The 17,596-nt window shown below is 37.8% G+C and overlaps 1 protein-coding gene across 7 annotated transcripts in view; it reads right to left on the bottom strand.

Moving 5' to 3' along the window:
- The window catches only part of ABLIM3 (actin binding LIM protein family member 3), a 164,920-nt gene that overhangs the window by 91,250 nt on the left and 56,074 nt on the right, over positions 1 to 17,596 (bottom strand). For 6 of the 7 annotated variants that reach the window (XR_012473739.1, XM_074212371.1, XM_074212366.1 and 3 more), the window contains exons 2-3: positions 14,596 to 14,733; positions 143 to 326 (exon numbers count right to left, since the gene is read on the bottom strand). Coding sequence is in view for 5 of the 7 variants with exons in the window: in XM_074212371.1 (XP_074068472.1) it covers positions 143 to 326; positions 14,596 to 14,733 (322 nt within the window). In the remaining 2 variants the exon portion in view is untranslated. Of the gene's footprint in view, positions 1 to 142; positions 327 to 14,595; positions 14,734 to 17,596 lie in introns of those variants that run through there. The other variant, XM_074212370.1, reaches the window with a different exon arrangement.

Here is a 17,596-nt window from a genome sequence, read left to right as displayed (position 1 = left end):
TAGACTAGATATCCTCATAGGTCTCTTCCAGCTCTGAGATTCTAAATGAGATGAAACCAATAAATGATAAAATGGGAATAGTTTCTTTCCTTGATGACCTCCATAGCCCTTGCCCCCATCCCTTCCCACCCTGCTTACTCACCTACATAAGCTGCACACGAAACACTTGGGGTGATAGGTCCTGCCCAAGGCGGAGATGACCTCGCCTGTGATGAAGTCTCGGCAGCTGTGGCAGCGGGTGCCATAGAGCTGCTGGTAGTCTTGGGTGCAGATATACTCACGGTTCTTGAAGAAGAAGCCAGATTGGGCCAGGTCACAGCCACACACTGGGGGCGGGGGATGGAAGGAGGGGTTGGGGGAGGGAGACAGAAAACAGGGTTGGGGAAAAGACAGGGTTAGCCCAGCAAGAGATCCTCCTGGATCTTCATAGGGATAGTTCAGAGTCAGTGCTTATACCTGTCACTCACACATCAGAGTAATAGAGATAATGGGAGTGATGGAAAGATTCTTAAAACTAACTAGAGAGTTGGGTAGAGGAAAGGAATGGTGAGCCTGGTTCAAGAGGCTTAAGTTTGTTTCCCAGCTCTGACGCTTAGCCATGTGACAATCATTGAACTTTTCTGACTCTTATTTTCTCTTTAAAATGTGACTACCTAAATCAAAGTCTTGTTGTGGAGAGCATGTTTTATAAACCATTAAAAGCTACAGCAAGGTGAATATAATTATAGAAATAAAGGTCTTTTGTTGTTGTTGTTTAGTCATTTCTGACTCTTCCTAATCTCATTTGGGGTTTTCTTGGCAAAGTTATGGAGTGATTTGCCACATTTACTTCTCCAACTCATTTGATAGATGAAGAAACTGAGGCAAACAGGGTTAAGTGTTTGCTTAGGGCTACACAGCTAGTAAGAGTTTGAGGCTAAATTTGAACTCAGGTCTTTTGAACTTCAGGTACAACACTCTATCCATTGCACTACTTAGCTGCTCTCTAGACTGAGATCTAGAGAAGGAAAATTACTTGTCCAGGAAAATGCAAGGGTTAGTGACAGTGCTCTAGGACTAGAACAATAATAGAGTCAGAAGGGTCTTGAGGAATTAGTGTGTTCAGTCTCCTTTCAGAGGAAGAAATGTGAGCTAGAGAGAAAAGGGATTTGCCAAAGGTCACACTTCAAGAATCTTTAACTTAAAATTAGAATAATTCATTTATCATTCAACAAATAATCAAATATTTTCTTGCTGAAGGAAACACAGATATTTGTATAATAAAAAAACCTTGCCCCTAGAGATCTCTTGATCTAGTTAGAAGAGATAAATAACATAGGTACAGATTGTAGAAATAGTCAGATTTCAGAAAATTTAGGTTCTTCTCCCAGATTTCCATGCTTAATAGCTGTGTTACCCTGGGCATGTCAGATATATGTCTCAGTTTCCTCAATTATAAACAAATATTTGTACTAGTTACCTTACAGGATGATCATGAAGAAAGCATTTTATGTACCTTGAGATGCAACAGAAAGATGAACTATTATTACAAAAGAAGAGGAGATAAGAGTTGTAAGGAAAGAATCTACAAAGTGTTATGGAGGTTCAGAAGGAAAAAGAAAGGAAGATGAGATCTACTGGATAAAGTTTTGAAGGTCAATTATGACATTCTAGATGTTTATCATCTGTTATCATATGTTTATCATTCAGTTCTAGCATTCTGAGGTCCCTTCTGGTTCTGAATATTTTATGTTCTACATTCTAATGTTCTGTCTACCACTGACATTTTATATTCTAAGGTTTCTACTAGCTCTACCATTTCATGTTTTTATGTCCTAAGGTCCCAGCTATTTCTGACATTTTATACTCCAGAATCCTTTCTAGCTCTGAGATCTTAGCTCTAAGATTTTTCCAGTTCTGATGTTCTGTGTTCTAAGATCTTGCCCAGCCCTGACATTCTGCAAATCTATGACAAATAACAAGAAGAGAAGTTAGCATATATATTTTTAACCAAGTGTGAGTGAGACTTTGATTTCTTCCAACCCCAACCAGAGGTAGTATGTGGATGATGGGTAGTGATATGTATATAAGGGCATATGATGGTTGTGTCAAGGAGATCCGAACCTTTGATCAGACACTGTGAACATTCATCAGGACAAAACAGTGCCTGGTCTCCAAGGCTAAAGTACAAATTGTTCTGGTGTGGGCAGATGTCATATCAGTTGACATCATGATTCTGGAATTCATTAGGTCATGCCCCTTAACCCTGTTGGAAGCTGTTTTTATTTTTTCCCCCTTCTTCTCTCCTTTGTCTTCTTCCTACAGGGCTACCTTTCCCTTCAGAAAAAATCAGGAAGCCAAAAAGAAAGCTTGGAAAGGTGTGTCCTTTCCTTCATACCCTCCCCAAGGGAACGGAAATAGGGAGCTTTGGGTGGAAATGAGGAGAGGGATAGAACTAGTAAGCCTGGGATCTGGGGTGGTGGTGAGAGGAGAACATTTCAAAAGGGTCTGGAAAAGCCAAGACTTCAGTCCTGATTAATGTTATGAAGAGGGTGATGACAGGGATGGAGGCTGAAGGAGAGTGGAAAGGTTCCAACTAACAAATTACCATGTTCCTTCCATTGACCATATTAGGAACAATTCTAGGCAAGGAATCAAGAAATTAGTGTTTCCAGCTCAGTCCCTGACTTGGTGTCTGACTTTTGAAAAGTTACTTCCTCTAACCTGGCCTCAATTTCCTCCTCTGTAAAGAGAAGGGAATTGAATTAAACATTTTTATAGTGATTTAAGACTTTCAAAGCACCCTCACCAAATCAGCCTGCTTAATTGGGTAGTGTCACTATCATTTTGTCTGTTTTACAGAGAAGTAAACAAGTTCATTGTGTGGAAATGATATGCCCATGAATTTGAATCCAAGATACCTGATGACAAGTCTCAGGCTTTTTTCCTACTATAACCTGCTTTCCTTTAAAATAACATATATAGTTTACATATTATATTCTATATAATATATAGAATTTTGCAGTTTAGAAATCACATGTTATCTCACTTGATACTCATAACAACCCTCTGAGGTAGATGGCATAAGAATTCATTATCCACATTTTTCAGATGAAGATATTGAGGCTTCAATAAGTTAAGTGATCTGCTCAAAGTCATGCAACTAAGCAGAAAATCCAGAATTCAAACCCAGGGCTTTTGTTTTCACATACAGTATTCTTCTCACTATCCCATGTTGTTTCCATCTAGAGGTGCCATGTTATGATGTATAAACAGTACTGGAGTAGGATTCAAGAAAATTGGGTTCTGTTCTTCACTCTAACACTAACTCACCACGTAACTGTTATCAGTCAACTGCCCTTTTTTCAAATTAAATTTCCTCATCTGCAAAATAGGAAAGTTGAACTAGTTGGCTTATGAGGAATGCTCCAATTCTAGGTCCATGATCTTATGCTCTCTGAGCTCCCTACCAACCCTAGGATTCTGCCATTTTGAAATAGTTACTCAAAAATTCCTTCTCATTCAAAATGAGTTCTCAGAATGGGGAGAGAATTTTGTAGAATGACATTCATCAAGTTAGAAGGAAATTTGCCTCTGGGAAAGAGTGTAAGAGAATTTCCCATAGATTTGCATGAACTGATGCTGAGTGAGTTGAGCAAAACCAGAAAAACACTGTACACCCTAACAGCAACATGAGAGTGATGTTCAACCTTGAGGGACTTGCTCATTCCATCAGCGCAACAATCAGGAACAATTTTGGGCTGTCTGCAAAGGAGAGTGCCATCTGTATCCAGATAAGGAGCTGTGGAGTTTGAACAAAGTTCAAGGACTATTCCCTTTAATTTAGAAAAAAAAACCAGATAGATTATTGTCTGATCTTGTTACCTCTTAGACTTCTCTTCTCTTTAAGGATAGGATTTCTCTCTCATCACACCCAATTTGGAACAAGGTACAAAATGGAAACAGAGTAAAGACTGACAGAGTGCTTTCTGTGGGGGGGGGAGGGAAGCAAGATTGGGGGAAAATTGTAAAACTCAAATAATATCTTTAATAAAAATGAATTTAAAAAAATTTCCCACAAAAAATAACCTTTTTTGTGCCTTTTACCTTGTTAAGAGTGAAATACTCTTCTTCTAATTGCAATTCTTATTTTCTATAATATCACGTGTACGAGATAAAATGCCATAGCCTTCTTTCAGAAAACCTTCTGATAATTTCTTAAACTAGAAAACTACTTGAGAATATCTGACTACCTAGACTACTACAGGGCCTTGTCAATGATACCTATGTTCACTCAAAAATAGTGAGTGCAGGAAATTTAATACAGGAAACTTCAATAGGTGACAGATTCTAATGTGCAGTTGGATAGACAGTCAGTTGAGTTGTATATCAGAATGTATGCCTCATACCAGGTTTTGCAGATAAATAAAGAATTTGGCCTACAATTAACTAAGAAGAGATTAGGCCGGATTTCTCTTGGGGCATTATGAAACTTTGTACTTATAAAGCTCATCTTTCTAATATCAATATCTTTCCAATGAAATGTCATGGCTAAAGTCATGGATTAGTACAAACACAAAGAATATGATTTGAGGGTGACTCAAAGAGCAATGGAAAGACTCTTGATGGGTTTAAGTAAACTGCACCATTCTCCCCTAAGAAAAGGGGGCATAAATATCATCATCAAAGATGTAGATCAGAAAGGGAAATGGACAAGTCATGCAGCAAAAATGAGTGAAAATTAGTAGGCCAAGGGTATCAGTAGTAACTCCAAAATATTGAGAGATATAGAGTAGGGCCTTCAGTACGCTGAATAGATCTTCTATGGAGGATTTTTAGAAGGATAAGGACAAGAATCACACAAGATGAGAGGGCACACCTAGGTTTTGATCTGCATGAGCCTCCAGGCTCTACATCTGACTCTCTAGAATTTCTGGATCATGCCCCCTTTCTACTTTTGCTTATTTTGTACCTCATCCCACATCAGTTTCCTTTAATATATTACATTTATCCATTAGACTGAAAACTCCTTGAAGGTAGGAATTGTCTTTCTTTTTGCTTATATTTGCATTTCCAGTACTTGGCACATAGTAATAGTTTTATAAATGCTTTCTGACTTAGCAACTGAAAAGAGTACCCCATTTGTTGAGCTGACCGATCTGTTTATGCTCAGGTTAAACACAGGGTCTTGCACACAGTAAATATATGATAAATTTATTGGATGAATAAATAAATGACTACTCTTAAACTTAGGAAAGTCTTCCCTTTGTCTTTTTTTTCTTTCTGAGTACAATGAACCATCACCTTCAAACTATCCCTTCCCAAAGAAGTCAATTTGAAGGAGAAATATAGTATAATTTTGCTCTATAGGATCATAGAAATAGAAGAGAGTTGAAGAAACTTGAGTAACTGGGAGACTAGAGCATTCACAGTGTACAGGATTTATGGTGGAGAAAACTAAGTCAGGTACCGAACACATTGGGAAGAGAAGAAGGAGAGTTCATTGGGGAGAGAAGAAGGAGAGTTCCCTCGGTGCCATGGGGGGATGTGGCCAGGATGGAGTGAACTTTAAAGGAGGAGAGGTAGACACTGACAGACAACAGGAGAAGGAACATTCTGAAAGTGGTAGTGGGGAACACAGATCATAGATAGGATCATTGAATGATAAAACTAGAGTGGAAGCTCTAGGGAGGAAAGAGTATTGACTGAAGTTGGAGGATGAGTTTAAATCTTACCTCTGATGCGTGACTTTGGGAAATTCATTTAACCTCCCTGGATCTTTAAGATTTCTTCTAACTCTAGATCTATGAGCTTATGAATCTAAATGGCATCATAGACCATAAAAATAGCTTCATTCCTCATCTGAGGAAACAGATCTAGGCAGGTTGAGTGACTTGCCAAAGGTCACAAAGGTTGTAAAAAATAAAAATTGATATTTGAATTCATCCAACTCTACCTACTGTATATTTGGGGTTTTGAGAGAAAGAGCAAACTTGCAGAAGATACCAAAACATGTGGCATCTTTAGGAAGAAGCTAGGTTTCTGTGAACAACAGAAGATGGTAGGAATATGGGAGGGAAAAAACTAGCATGAAAGGGAGTTTATTAACAACAGAGGAGGGTCTCAGAGGTCCTAGAAGAGGGAGAGCAAAGGAGACTAGGAACTGGGGAGGGTTAAGGCAGAACTAGATTGGGATAAGAGAAAAGATCATTCCAGGAATTCATCTACCCCAATGTCACACCTCAGCATTCTTCTCTTTCTTCAGGGTTCAGTGCAACTATGTTCTTCTCTGTGAAACTTTTTCCAGTTTCCTCATTCATTAGTATTTTCTCCCTCCTCAAAACTCTTTACATTTAACTGTCTTTTCACCTGCTTGATGCAATTCAGAAGCAACTGGTAGCATAATGTTGGGCCTGCAGTCAGGAAATCCTGAGTTCAAATCCAGACTCAGATGCTTAACAACTGTGGGACATTAAATAGGACAAATATTTAACCTCTTTCTGTCTCAGTTTCCCCAACTGGAAAATAATAGCAGGAAAATAACACTCTTCCTGAGGTTAATGTGGGGATAAAAGGACATCATATTTGTAAAAGTTCTTTACAGGGCCGTAAGTATTAATAAGCATTCACTATGGTTAAGCACTGTGCTAAAGTGTACAAAGAAAGACAAAAGGTACAAAGAAAGACAAAAGCAGTCCCTGCCCTAAAGGAGCTTATAGTCTATTAGAGGAGGAGCTGTTTTATAGTTGTCTATATCCACAGTCCCTGGCTTAGTTTCTTGCACACATCAAGTAATCAAAGATCTTTAATCTGTGTGCAAAAATCATAGAAGGATTACTGTCCATTTGCCTGACTTCCCTAACTAGAAACTGGTGAGTAAATCTTAATGTGGGATCGAAGGATGTAATCCTTCCTTTACTTAAAATCTTCAGTGTTCTCTTTAAGCTCTCTTTAAGCCCTCTTCCATTTGGCTACATTTTTCTCAAGGTCTCTGAAGGGCACTGCATTCTAATAAAGGTCCCATCCATGCTCACTACAGAGGAAGCATTACTTTCTACAATTTATATTGTTGCAGGCTGGATCACATTTTTTTTTCTTCTTTTTATACTTGATCACTACCTTGATTAGAAATCCCCACCATTTTTAGTATCTTGCTTTTTTTGTTTGGCAGAGCTTTATTTTGACCACTTTATATATACAAGCAATTCTCTTAACCTGATGGGGCAAATAGGGATCACCTTTAAGAGGCAGAAGAGAAAAGGCTGGCAGGAATTTAAGACTTTCAAAAATTGCCAGGGACTTTGGAACACAGAAGCCAAAATATCAGCACTAGGAAGGGCCTTAGAACATGGAATGACAGATCAATGCCATTCAACAAGCATTTATTACTTTTTTTTTACATTTGTTACATACTATAAAGGGAAAGAGTTGTACAAGGTGAACCTGATAAACTTGACATAGTTCTTATTCTCAAAGAGATTGTATTCTACTGGGTGGGATAGGACATGCATATTGACAAATATAATATGAGATTGGGGCTACTTTTAACTTTAAGAAGACATCAGGAAAAATGCTGCAGCGGTACCTGGGCTCAACGTTGAAGAGAGAGAAATATTCTGAAAGCAAAGATGAGAATATATTCTAGTGCTGTGTGTCTATGTGTGTGTATGTGTGTGTGTGTGTGTGTGTGTGTGTATGTTTTTGTAGATGGTCTTAAAAATTTGCCTTTTGTCCTCAAGGCAATAGGGATGTATTGAAGAATTCTGAGTAGAAATGGCATAGTTAGAAAGTTGTTTCAGTAGTTCTGTTAAAGAAGGAACAAAGGTATAAAATCATTGTTTTCAAGCAGGACAGGATTTCAGAGGTCATTTAGGCTAATCCCTTGTTTTATGGATAAAGAAACTAAGATCTAGGGACCTTAAATAACTTGCTCAAGTACTGATTGGGTGACTTCCCTGACCAACTAATGAGTTTCCAGATGGACAAGCCTTGGTTTGGGACTTTCAATTTACTCTTCATTTGGAGGCTGTAGACATGACCCTTTGGTAGCTCAGAGGAAATGGGTCTCAATACCTGGGGATGATTTGGTTGAAACACAGTCTGGACTGTGATAGGAAAAGCAATTCCTTTGTGCTGTCCTATGAGAGTCTTTATTTTTTTTAATTTTTTTCAAGGCTTTTTTCCCTTTCGCAAGGCAATGGGGTTAAGTGGCTTGCCCAAGGCCACACAGCTAGGTAATTATTAAGTGTCTGAGGCCGTATTTGAACCCAGGTACTCCTGACTCCAGGGTCAGTGCTCTATCCACTGCACCACCTAGCCGCCCTGATGAGTCTTTAATAGCAAGGTTAGTATCTCCCTGCTCCATCTAAGGCAATGTAGTATGGCGAATGAATACTAGATTTAGAATGAGAAAATATATATTCTAATCTTACTTGCCCCTTGATTCCCATGTGCACTCAGACAAATAACTTCATTCCTCTAATTTTCTCATCTGTAAAATGGGTGGATAGACTAGATGCCTCTAAGATCCCTCCCAGCTCAAAATCTATGATGTAAGAATTCCCTAATTTTATAGGGGAGACTGACATACACTTGAGTACTTAAATGATTTTCCCAAAATCACTAAACTTGCAAGTGACAGACCCAGAATTACAGTTCAAGCTTTCTGATTTATAATTCAAAGTATATTCTGCTGAATTCCTTGCCCAAATTGACATCAACCACAAATTAGCACTAACACTGCTTCCTTTTCTCTTTGCTAATTTTTATTCTTTACTCATGGTTATTTAAACATTACTAATCTTTGCAAAGGCTCAGTAAAAATTTGTTTGAAAATGGAGTTAAGAACAATCTTGGATTTAGTGGGAAAGGCAATGTAGTACGGCATGATACAGCATCTCAACCCTGTTGCTGATGGGATCAACCAGATGGATTTGAGCTCTGGCTGTGATTCTAACTTCCTATGTGACTTTGGGCAAGTCATTTGGTATATGTCATTCCAAAATTAAAGGGATTGTTCTATATCATATAACATTTAGGGAAAAGAAGAAGAGATGGTCACTGTTGTGAAATAGTTGGGAAATAATTGCACCATCAGGCAAACATAAGGTTCTCATATTCTTAGAACAGTCAGACATTGGTCTTGTAGCACAGCATAAGGGGCAGGCAGCTAGTTGGTGCATAGATAGAGCACCAGCCCTGGAGTTAGGAGGACCTGAGTTCAAATCCTACCTCAGATCGTTAATAATTATTTAGTTGTGTGACCTTGGGCAAGTCACTTAACCCCACTGATTGCAAAAAGTATTTTAAAAAAGGGCAACCAGGTGGTGTAGTGGATAGAGCATTGATTTTGGAGTTAGGATAATGGGAGTTCAAATCCCACCTCAGACACTTGACTCTTACTAGCTCTTACTTGGGCAAGTCACTAAAACCCTGATTGCCTCACATCCAGCACCATCTCCTGATTCATATCTGGTCATTGGACCAAGATGGCTCTGGAGGAGAATGCGAGGCTGGTGTTTTAGCAGAGCCCTCCCCTCACTCAAATACAATTTATGTGCTTGTTGTGTTATTATCATTTCCCTGATTTTGTGGTCTTCTTTAAAAATGAAGGACAAGGGGTGGCTAGGTGGCGTAGTGGATAAAGCACCAGCCTTGGAATCAGGAGTACCTGGGTTCAAATCTGGTTTCATACACTTAATAATTACCTAGTTGTGTGGCCTTGGGCAAGCCACTTAACCCCATTTGCCTTGCAAAAACCTAAAAAATAAAATGAAGGACAAACAACACAGCAAGAGAAAAACTGGAGTTGTAATCAAGGAACCTGAGTTCAAATAGTGAGCTTTATTTTTGTGACCCATGGACAAATTATTTCCTCTACTTGGTCCTATTTCCTTCTCTGTGTAATGAAAAAATTGGACCAGATGATCTCTGTGGTGCCTTCCAGTCTAAATCCTGTATATGATCCTATGATCTTGTCCCAAGCACCACCATTTCCTAATATAGAGAATGAATTATAGTCAAACCATCTCATAAAATTGTAGAATCCTATGATAATATCATTTAACCAATTGGCCATTTATAAATTTTTATTGCTAATGAAAATAAAAATATTTTATAGCACATTAGATTTTTCAAAGTTTATTAGCTTTCCTTGCAACAATTCCATAAGATTCATAGTGTGAGTGTTATTATCACGTTTTCTAGAAAACTGAGGTCCAGAGTTATTTAAGTATCTTGTCTAATACTACATAACTTGGAAATGTAAGATTTGGGTCACAGATTTGTGTCTTTTGATTTTAAGCCCATTTTTCTTTTCCACTGTGCCATGATGCTTTTATGAAACTAAGTTAACACCACAATTTTATTGTCTCTAATGCTGACTTTTAGAAGTACGAAACTGGCACAATAACCTCAGACACCTACACAGACATACATAGCTCTAGAATACATTCACTTTTCATCTCTGATTTTGGAATATTTCTCTCTTCAAGGTTGAGTTCAAGTACCACTGAATTTTTTTTTTCCTGATGTCTTCTTCAATTCTTAACACACTCCAGTTAAAAATATTTTCTCTTTCCTCATGTTTCCTAGAACATTTTGTCTGGATCTCTCTTCTTCCCCAATGACTACTATCTTGTATTATGTTTATCAATGTGCATTTCATATTCCACTTAGTAGAATGCAATATCTTTGAGAACAGTAACTATACCTTATCAATTGGATCCCCAGCATCTAACATAGTTCTTTGCAAACATAGTAAGTATGTAATAAATGTTTGTTGAATGGAATTTATCTGTCATTCCAAGTTCCAAGTTCCAAGTTCTAAGGTCTCTTCCAGAGTATAAGAAATGAGAAAAAGTAGACCTGGAGTAAGCAGACTTGGGACTGAATTTTGGCTCAATCTCTATCTGTGGGGTCTATGAGGTCTATGTACTTGCTTCTCTTTTACCTCTGTGAACCTCAGATGCCTAATCTTTAAAATGTGAATGTTAGAACTCACACCACTTCCTTTCAAGGCTTTGAAGCCTGTTAAATGAACTCTGGATCAGGTGTCAGAGGCCCTGGATTTCATTCCTGGACCCATGACTTACTACCTAAGTGAATATAGGTCAATCACTCCATATTGCAGCATTTTTGTAAAATGAAATGGTTGAAGCCCTAGAATCAGGAAGACCTGAGTTCAAATTCAACTTCAGACACTTGACACTTACTAGCTACGTGACCCTGAGCAAGCTATTTAAACCCATTGCCTCACAAAACAAACAACCAGAAAAAGAGAGAGAAAATGAAAAGGTTGGGATCATCAACCTTAGATGGTAGAGATCAGAACTGATAGTAATTCATGTGAAAAGACTTCATATCTTAGTTGACCACAAGCTTAGCAGTATCAGTGAGATGATGGGGTTGCTAATTTTTTTTAAAGCTGTCTTCTCTTAGGTTGTTTTAATAGGACTCTAGAACAAGGGAGGTGACAGCCCTAGGGTCCTCTGCCTTGTTCATATAACTCCTAAATATTTGTGCTTAAATCTGAGTACCAGCTCTTAGAAGGGACATTTTATTTACACAGCTATAGCATCTCCAGAACAGAGTGATCAAGATAAAAGCTATTCCACATGAAATGGTTACCTTGAAGAAGGGAAGACTAAGATGGGAATATGACTGATGTCTTCAAATACATGAAGAAATATCACATGGAGCAATGATCAAATCAACATTCCCATTCCTGGAAGGGTCATGTCACTCAACTTCCAAATGACTCTATTCAACATCCCTGTGATTCTCCTAACCAAAATACCAGACCTTGACCACTATGTTCTTCTATGTATCTTCTCCTATTAGAATGTAAGCTACATAAAAGTGTTCTAGGAATCTTTGATCAGATAGTTATCCAAAGGAAGTATATTTTTTTTCCTTCTGTATTCCAAAGAAAATGGTGATCACTCATGGGAGGTTGCATGTACCATAGTTTAGTTTTTCTACTAAACTAGAAAAATGATTAGACTATCACTATTTGTGTGACTTGGATAAGCCATTTAACCTGTATAGGTCTCAGATTCCTTATCTGTAAAATGAGGAGATGAGACTAGATGGTCTTGGAGGTTACTTCCAGCCCTAGACCTAGTGTTTTATAATTCTGCTTAGGTCTGTAGAATCAAAAGAGTTGAAAGGTCTGGACCAGGCTAACCAGATGACTAGAGGCAAGAGCAACTCATGAGAGCTGGCTCTAGTAGTTCTACCTAGACTTTAAACTGAAAAAATATATCTGAATTTATAGTTGAAGATGACAGAGAGACAGATATTAGCTCAATATAAGGAAGGAATTAAAAATTGGAACTATCTGGAAATTAAATGAGTTGCTTCATGAGTTGGTTTGAGTGAGCTGACCACTCTTTAGGGATGTTTGCATCAGGTAGGAGACTAGGCAGATAATTCTCCAAAGTGTCTTTCAAATATGATGCTATGAATCCTAGCATCAGATACAAAGATTATGGATAATCCACAATCCATCTGCTCTGAATCAATGTACTTTGTAAAATTAACATAGGGCATAGCTCTTGCTTATCCCTAACCTCAGATTTTTACCGTCAGATATGGAAATCAAAATTACCCAAAAAAGGTATTCTTAGAGGTGATCATGTTTTTGCCCAGAAGCTGCTATCTATTCATTGTAATAGCATAGGTGCTACTTTTTCCCATATGTTAAATAACTCTCTTATATTACCTCTCTGTGATGAGGAGGAGTGGACTCTCAAAGGATACATAGAAGGGCAAAAGTTTGGCTAGGCTGGTAAAGTTTTAAGGCCTGGTCTATTCATGAATTCTGTGTCTGTTGTTTGAAGACTAGCCCAGAACAAAGTAAACATTCATTATAAGAGAAATGACACTAAGAAATAAATTGCTCTGTCAACAGCAACTAGTGAATTCCATCTATGTGTTCCTACAGTGTAGAGAAGCTAGTGGAGGAAGTTGATTAAATTATAGAGTGAATTTCGAAATCCAATCTTGCCCCTTGCTATCTGTGTGACCTTGGACATGTCACTTAACTTCCTGAGTCTGTTTCCTCATTGATAAAATGAGATGGTTAAATTGGATGGCCTCTATGATGCCTTCTAGCTCTAAATCTATTGTTCTTTTGGTCTATAAAATGAATAAAGTATTAGAGAGCACCATAGGAAAAACCACAAGATCTTCATTCTGATATATCCAGATCCTTCTTAACAGTCTCTTGTTCATTCAATATTGAGCAAATATTTTAAGTGCCAAAGGTTGGTGAGTACTATGCTAGGCCCTAGGGGAGATACAAAGTTTAGATAAGACATAGGACATTTCCTAATGTGGTTTACAATTTGGTAGTGGGGTAAGTCATAAACAGAAATAAAAATAGTGCTTTAAAGAGGGGCAAAGCAAAATGTTATGTGAAATCTGAGAGGAGATAGCATTATTGACTAGAGGATATACAGGAAGACTTTGTGTAGGGGGCACCATTTTCAACCTCAATGAAAAGAATCTAGCAAACCAAAGATCTAGCAAACCAAAGATCTTAATACAAGGTTTAAAATAGAATTTAACATAATGGAAAAAAGACTTGCCCATGGTCACACAACTAGTTAATTTTTAAGAGTCTGAGGCCACATTTGAACTCAGGTCTTCAGGGCCAGTGCTTTATCCACTGGTGCCACCCAGCTGCCCCCAAAGCACAGGTTCTTGAGTTAGAGGATCTGACTGTGAATTCCTGCTCTAACACTTACTATCTATGTGACTTTGGGTAAGTCGCTTAAATTTTATGGGATTCTGTTTCCTCATTCATATAAGGAGGGGATTAGACAAGATGGATTCTGAGATCCTTTTTTTCCTCTAAATCTATTTTTATTATTAAAGGTCATCTGATGATTCAGGACAAGGGAAGATCCTGAATTTGAAGATGACCATTAACATTTTGGGATCCCATTAATTCATGAAAACCCACTCATTAAAGTGTCACCTGCATGATGAAAGTAAGTAGCTACACTGATGAACCATGGAATCTTGGAGCACTGAAATAAATGAAATAATCTGAGTTTTCAGGATGATCAATCTCTGTATGGCCTAGAGCTTGTCATCTCATACTTAGAAGTTCTTTCCTGCCTTCCTTTGTGTTTGGAAATAGAACTCTGCAAGAAAATACCATGAGATAAAGGACAGAGATCCCTTTCTAATCTCCATTTTATATCTCCCCCAGAGCCAGCACAAGGCTCTACATGAAGTAGAAAGTGTAATTATAATGGAAAGAACACTAGACTTGAAAGGAAGAGACCTGAGTTCATCTGGCTTATTTATGAAAGCCTGAGCAAATTCTGTGAGCCTCAGTTTCCTTATTTGTAAAACTTGTGTGATAAAACATGTGTCATCTGCTTCCTAGGATTAGAATGGAGAAAATACAGCTCTTTATAAACCTTCAAGTGCTAAAGAAATGTGAGCAATTATTCACATTTGTTGAATTGAGTAAAATTTTAGAGAAAATGTAATGGGAAGACCTCAAGTGATTGGGGGGCACAGTATGTGCTTTAGTTTCTTTGACCTTTTAAGAGGTCTCATCATGCTTAGCAATTTGGGCAATGGAGTTGGGCCTCCTACCTTGACAGGTGAAACACCTAATATGGAAATGGTTATTCTGCACACGAACCACTTCTCCTTTGCAAGTGTCTCCACAGCGATAGCACTGAATAACATTGGTGCTTCCCCCAGGATTGTAGGGGTTCTGCTGATAAGGAACTGTGAAAAGAAAAAAGAAAAGATGATTATCAAGCAAGGTCAATTCTCTTCATAAAGGATTTATATACTACTGTGCAGGGCCTTGGAAAATGGCCATTTTTGCGTCTCCCAAGAGAAAAAAGCCAGTGTACCACAATCAAATTCTAATCTCTCTTCCCTTGATTAGTCACACTTTGGATTTTCTACTGTTTACAGAAAGCAGTCATATGAGTATATAAGCAAATATTAGGAATCTTCTCCCAGTCCTAGGAATCTGACTGGTCTTTTCCCAGCCTTGGGGACAGACAAAGGAATATTTTATACATTCCTGTCCTTTATGTATCTCTGTTCAGTCAACCTGGTTTTCTAAATGCTCCTCCCACATAGCCCTCCATATTCCATCCCCATGCAATCTCTTCTCATCTCCATTTCTTAGTTGTTGTTTCTTTTTTGGGGGGATGGGGTTGGTGAGACAATGGATTAAGTAACTTGCTCAAGGTAACACAGCTAGTAAGTATCAAGTGTCTGAGGTTGAATTTGAATTTAGGTCTCCTCACTCCAGGACCAGTGCTCTAGTCACTGTGCCACCTAGCTGTCCACTTAAAAATTTTTTTTAACAAATGTTTTATCATTTGATGTATATATAAAAATAGAGTTTTTCAGTTTAGATTTCAGTTTGGAATATTACCCTGGGGATTCCATCATAGAGTATGAGTTAGAACCAATGACCTGATAAATTTCTGATTCTATGTCCGTAGGTTGGAGGGAAGTGACCTCGCCTTTTTTTTAGCTTTTATTCCTTTTTTTCTCAGATTAAGTTGTATTTCAAAGAGGATATTAGGAGTGAATACTTCCCTATACACACACACACACACACACACACACACACACACACACACACACAAACACACACAGACACTTCCCTAGGAAAACTTTTGAGGGGGCATAAGATACTATAGGGAGTTAAAAAGGAGTAACCAGAAATTTTCCGAGGCAATCAAAATAGCTATTTCAGACTTTGAACGAACATCAGATAAAGGCAGTCAAATTAATCTTAGCTTAGATGTACTCTGACTGGCTTTTTGTTTTGTGTCCTTTAGTTAGATATGCTAACTCACACTTAATCTATCTCCAGTAGCTGTTGCTCCCTTGTTAGGGAGAAACTTTCTAGTCACCATGCCTTCATAGAGAGGAGCAGGGAGCCCAAGAGATTATAGAAGAGAGGAATTTAATGGCCGTGAGCCCAGAGGAGATTCTGAGCAGAGACAATAAAGTGTCCAATATTTTCAGAAAAGAAGATTTATCCATTAGAGACCATGCATGCAGTAGACAACAAAGATATAATTCTCAATAAAGCATTGTGATGGCTACACAAAATGGCACTAAGTACACTAAAATATAAAAAATGGCACTAAAAATTCTACAACATAAGGTGTGAGCTGCCCTGGTTATGTGTAGCATTCTGGCCAGAAAAATTCCTGGCATATATCATATATTCCCTGACCATATGTCTGTATGTAAATACACACATATATATGCATATATAAGTGCATGTATATTATGTAAGTGAATATATATATATATATATATATGTATATATATATTTACTTACTTCCCAGTCTGTGCCCTTCATGAATGTTTTTCTGGTATTGTAGGAGTATATAATGCTAGTATGCATTGAAAAGTCTTTCCTCTAACACTTTATTTGTCATGTTGTTGGTGAAATTCTATTTTATTTTTAGTAGGGGAGAAGGGCATTTGTCCTCTGACTGATTCTAAAGAGAAAAAATATTTTCATGAGAGCATATGAGAGACTATTGTCCTATAAGGTCCCTCAAATTAGTAGGCCCACATATGAGAGGGGTTGTTCCAGTTGCAACAAATGAAATATTCACAATAATTAAATCGTATTATAAGATATGGAGATATTTTGATATTCTGAAGATATTCAGAAACTACTTCCTTCCTTCTCTCCCACTTCTTGCCATTTCCCTTAACTCAACATCTCACCCTAACGATACCCATCCCTTCTAGGTTCTCTGAAATACCTATGAAATTCATAGGTAACAAGTCAGGCTTCATCTTAATTTTTTTTCTTTTCTTATCCCTCCCTTCTTCTTATGCTCACTGAGACCTGACTCCCTCCTGATGATGATAATGATGATGATGATGATGATGATGATGATGATGATAGACATAGAAGGAATAAAAATAATGACAACTCACATTTATAAGGCACTTTCAGGTTTGAAAAGTATTATGTAAGTATTATTTCATTTATCCTACGACAACTCTGGGAGATAGGTACTAAAATTGTTCTCATTTTGCAAAAAGAAGAAATCAAGGCAGAAAGAGGCTAAGAGACTTATATAGAGTCACTCTGCTAATAAGCGTCTGAGTTAAGCTTTGCACTCAGTTCTTTCCAGTATCACTGTTCTATCTACCACCTCCTCCTGTGTTTAGCTGCATGCTAATGGCATGGCTTCCCTGATCACCCTTTTCAGCACTGACTGCACTTCTGTTCAGATCTTCAACTCATAGATTGTAGTAAAAGATTTGGAATATTTATTGCTTTCTATCAACACTTCTAAAGTCTCTGCTAACATCACTCAGTAACCTTCTCTCTTTCATTCAATCCATATTTATTGCTTAATCAAGAATCCATTGGCTATTGTCTACCGATTTCTGGAATGCTCTCCTTCATCCCTTAACAAGTTCAATGCCAGACTCACCATCTCTCTTTTCCCCAAATCCTGCTATGGTTTCCCCTCCCTTCATCCTCTCAACTGAGAAATTTACCTTCTATTTTACTAAAAAAAAATTAAGGCAAAAATTGAGCAATAAACCAAGAGTCCTTTTTTCCTCTCTTTCTCCTCAACTCACA

This window comes from Macrotis lagotis, chromosome 1, assembly GCF_037893015.1.
Source record: "Macrotis lagotis isolate mMagLag1 chromosome 1, bilby.v1.9.chrom.fasta, whole genome shotgun sequence".
NCBI lineage: Eukaryota > Metazoa > Chordata > Mammalia > Peramelemorphia > Peramelidae > Macrotis > Macrotis lagotis.
Note: the sequence above shows the minus strand (reverse complement) of the source record. Positions and strands in the feature narration are given on the sequence as shown.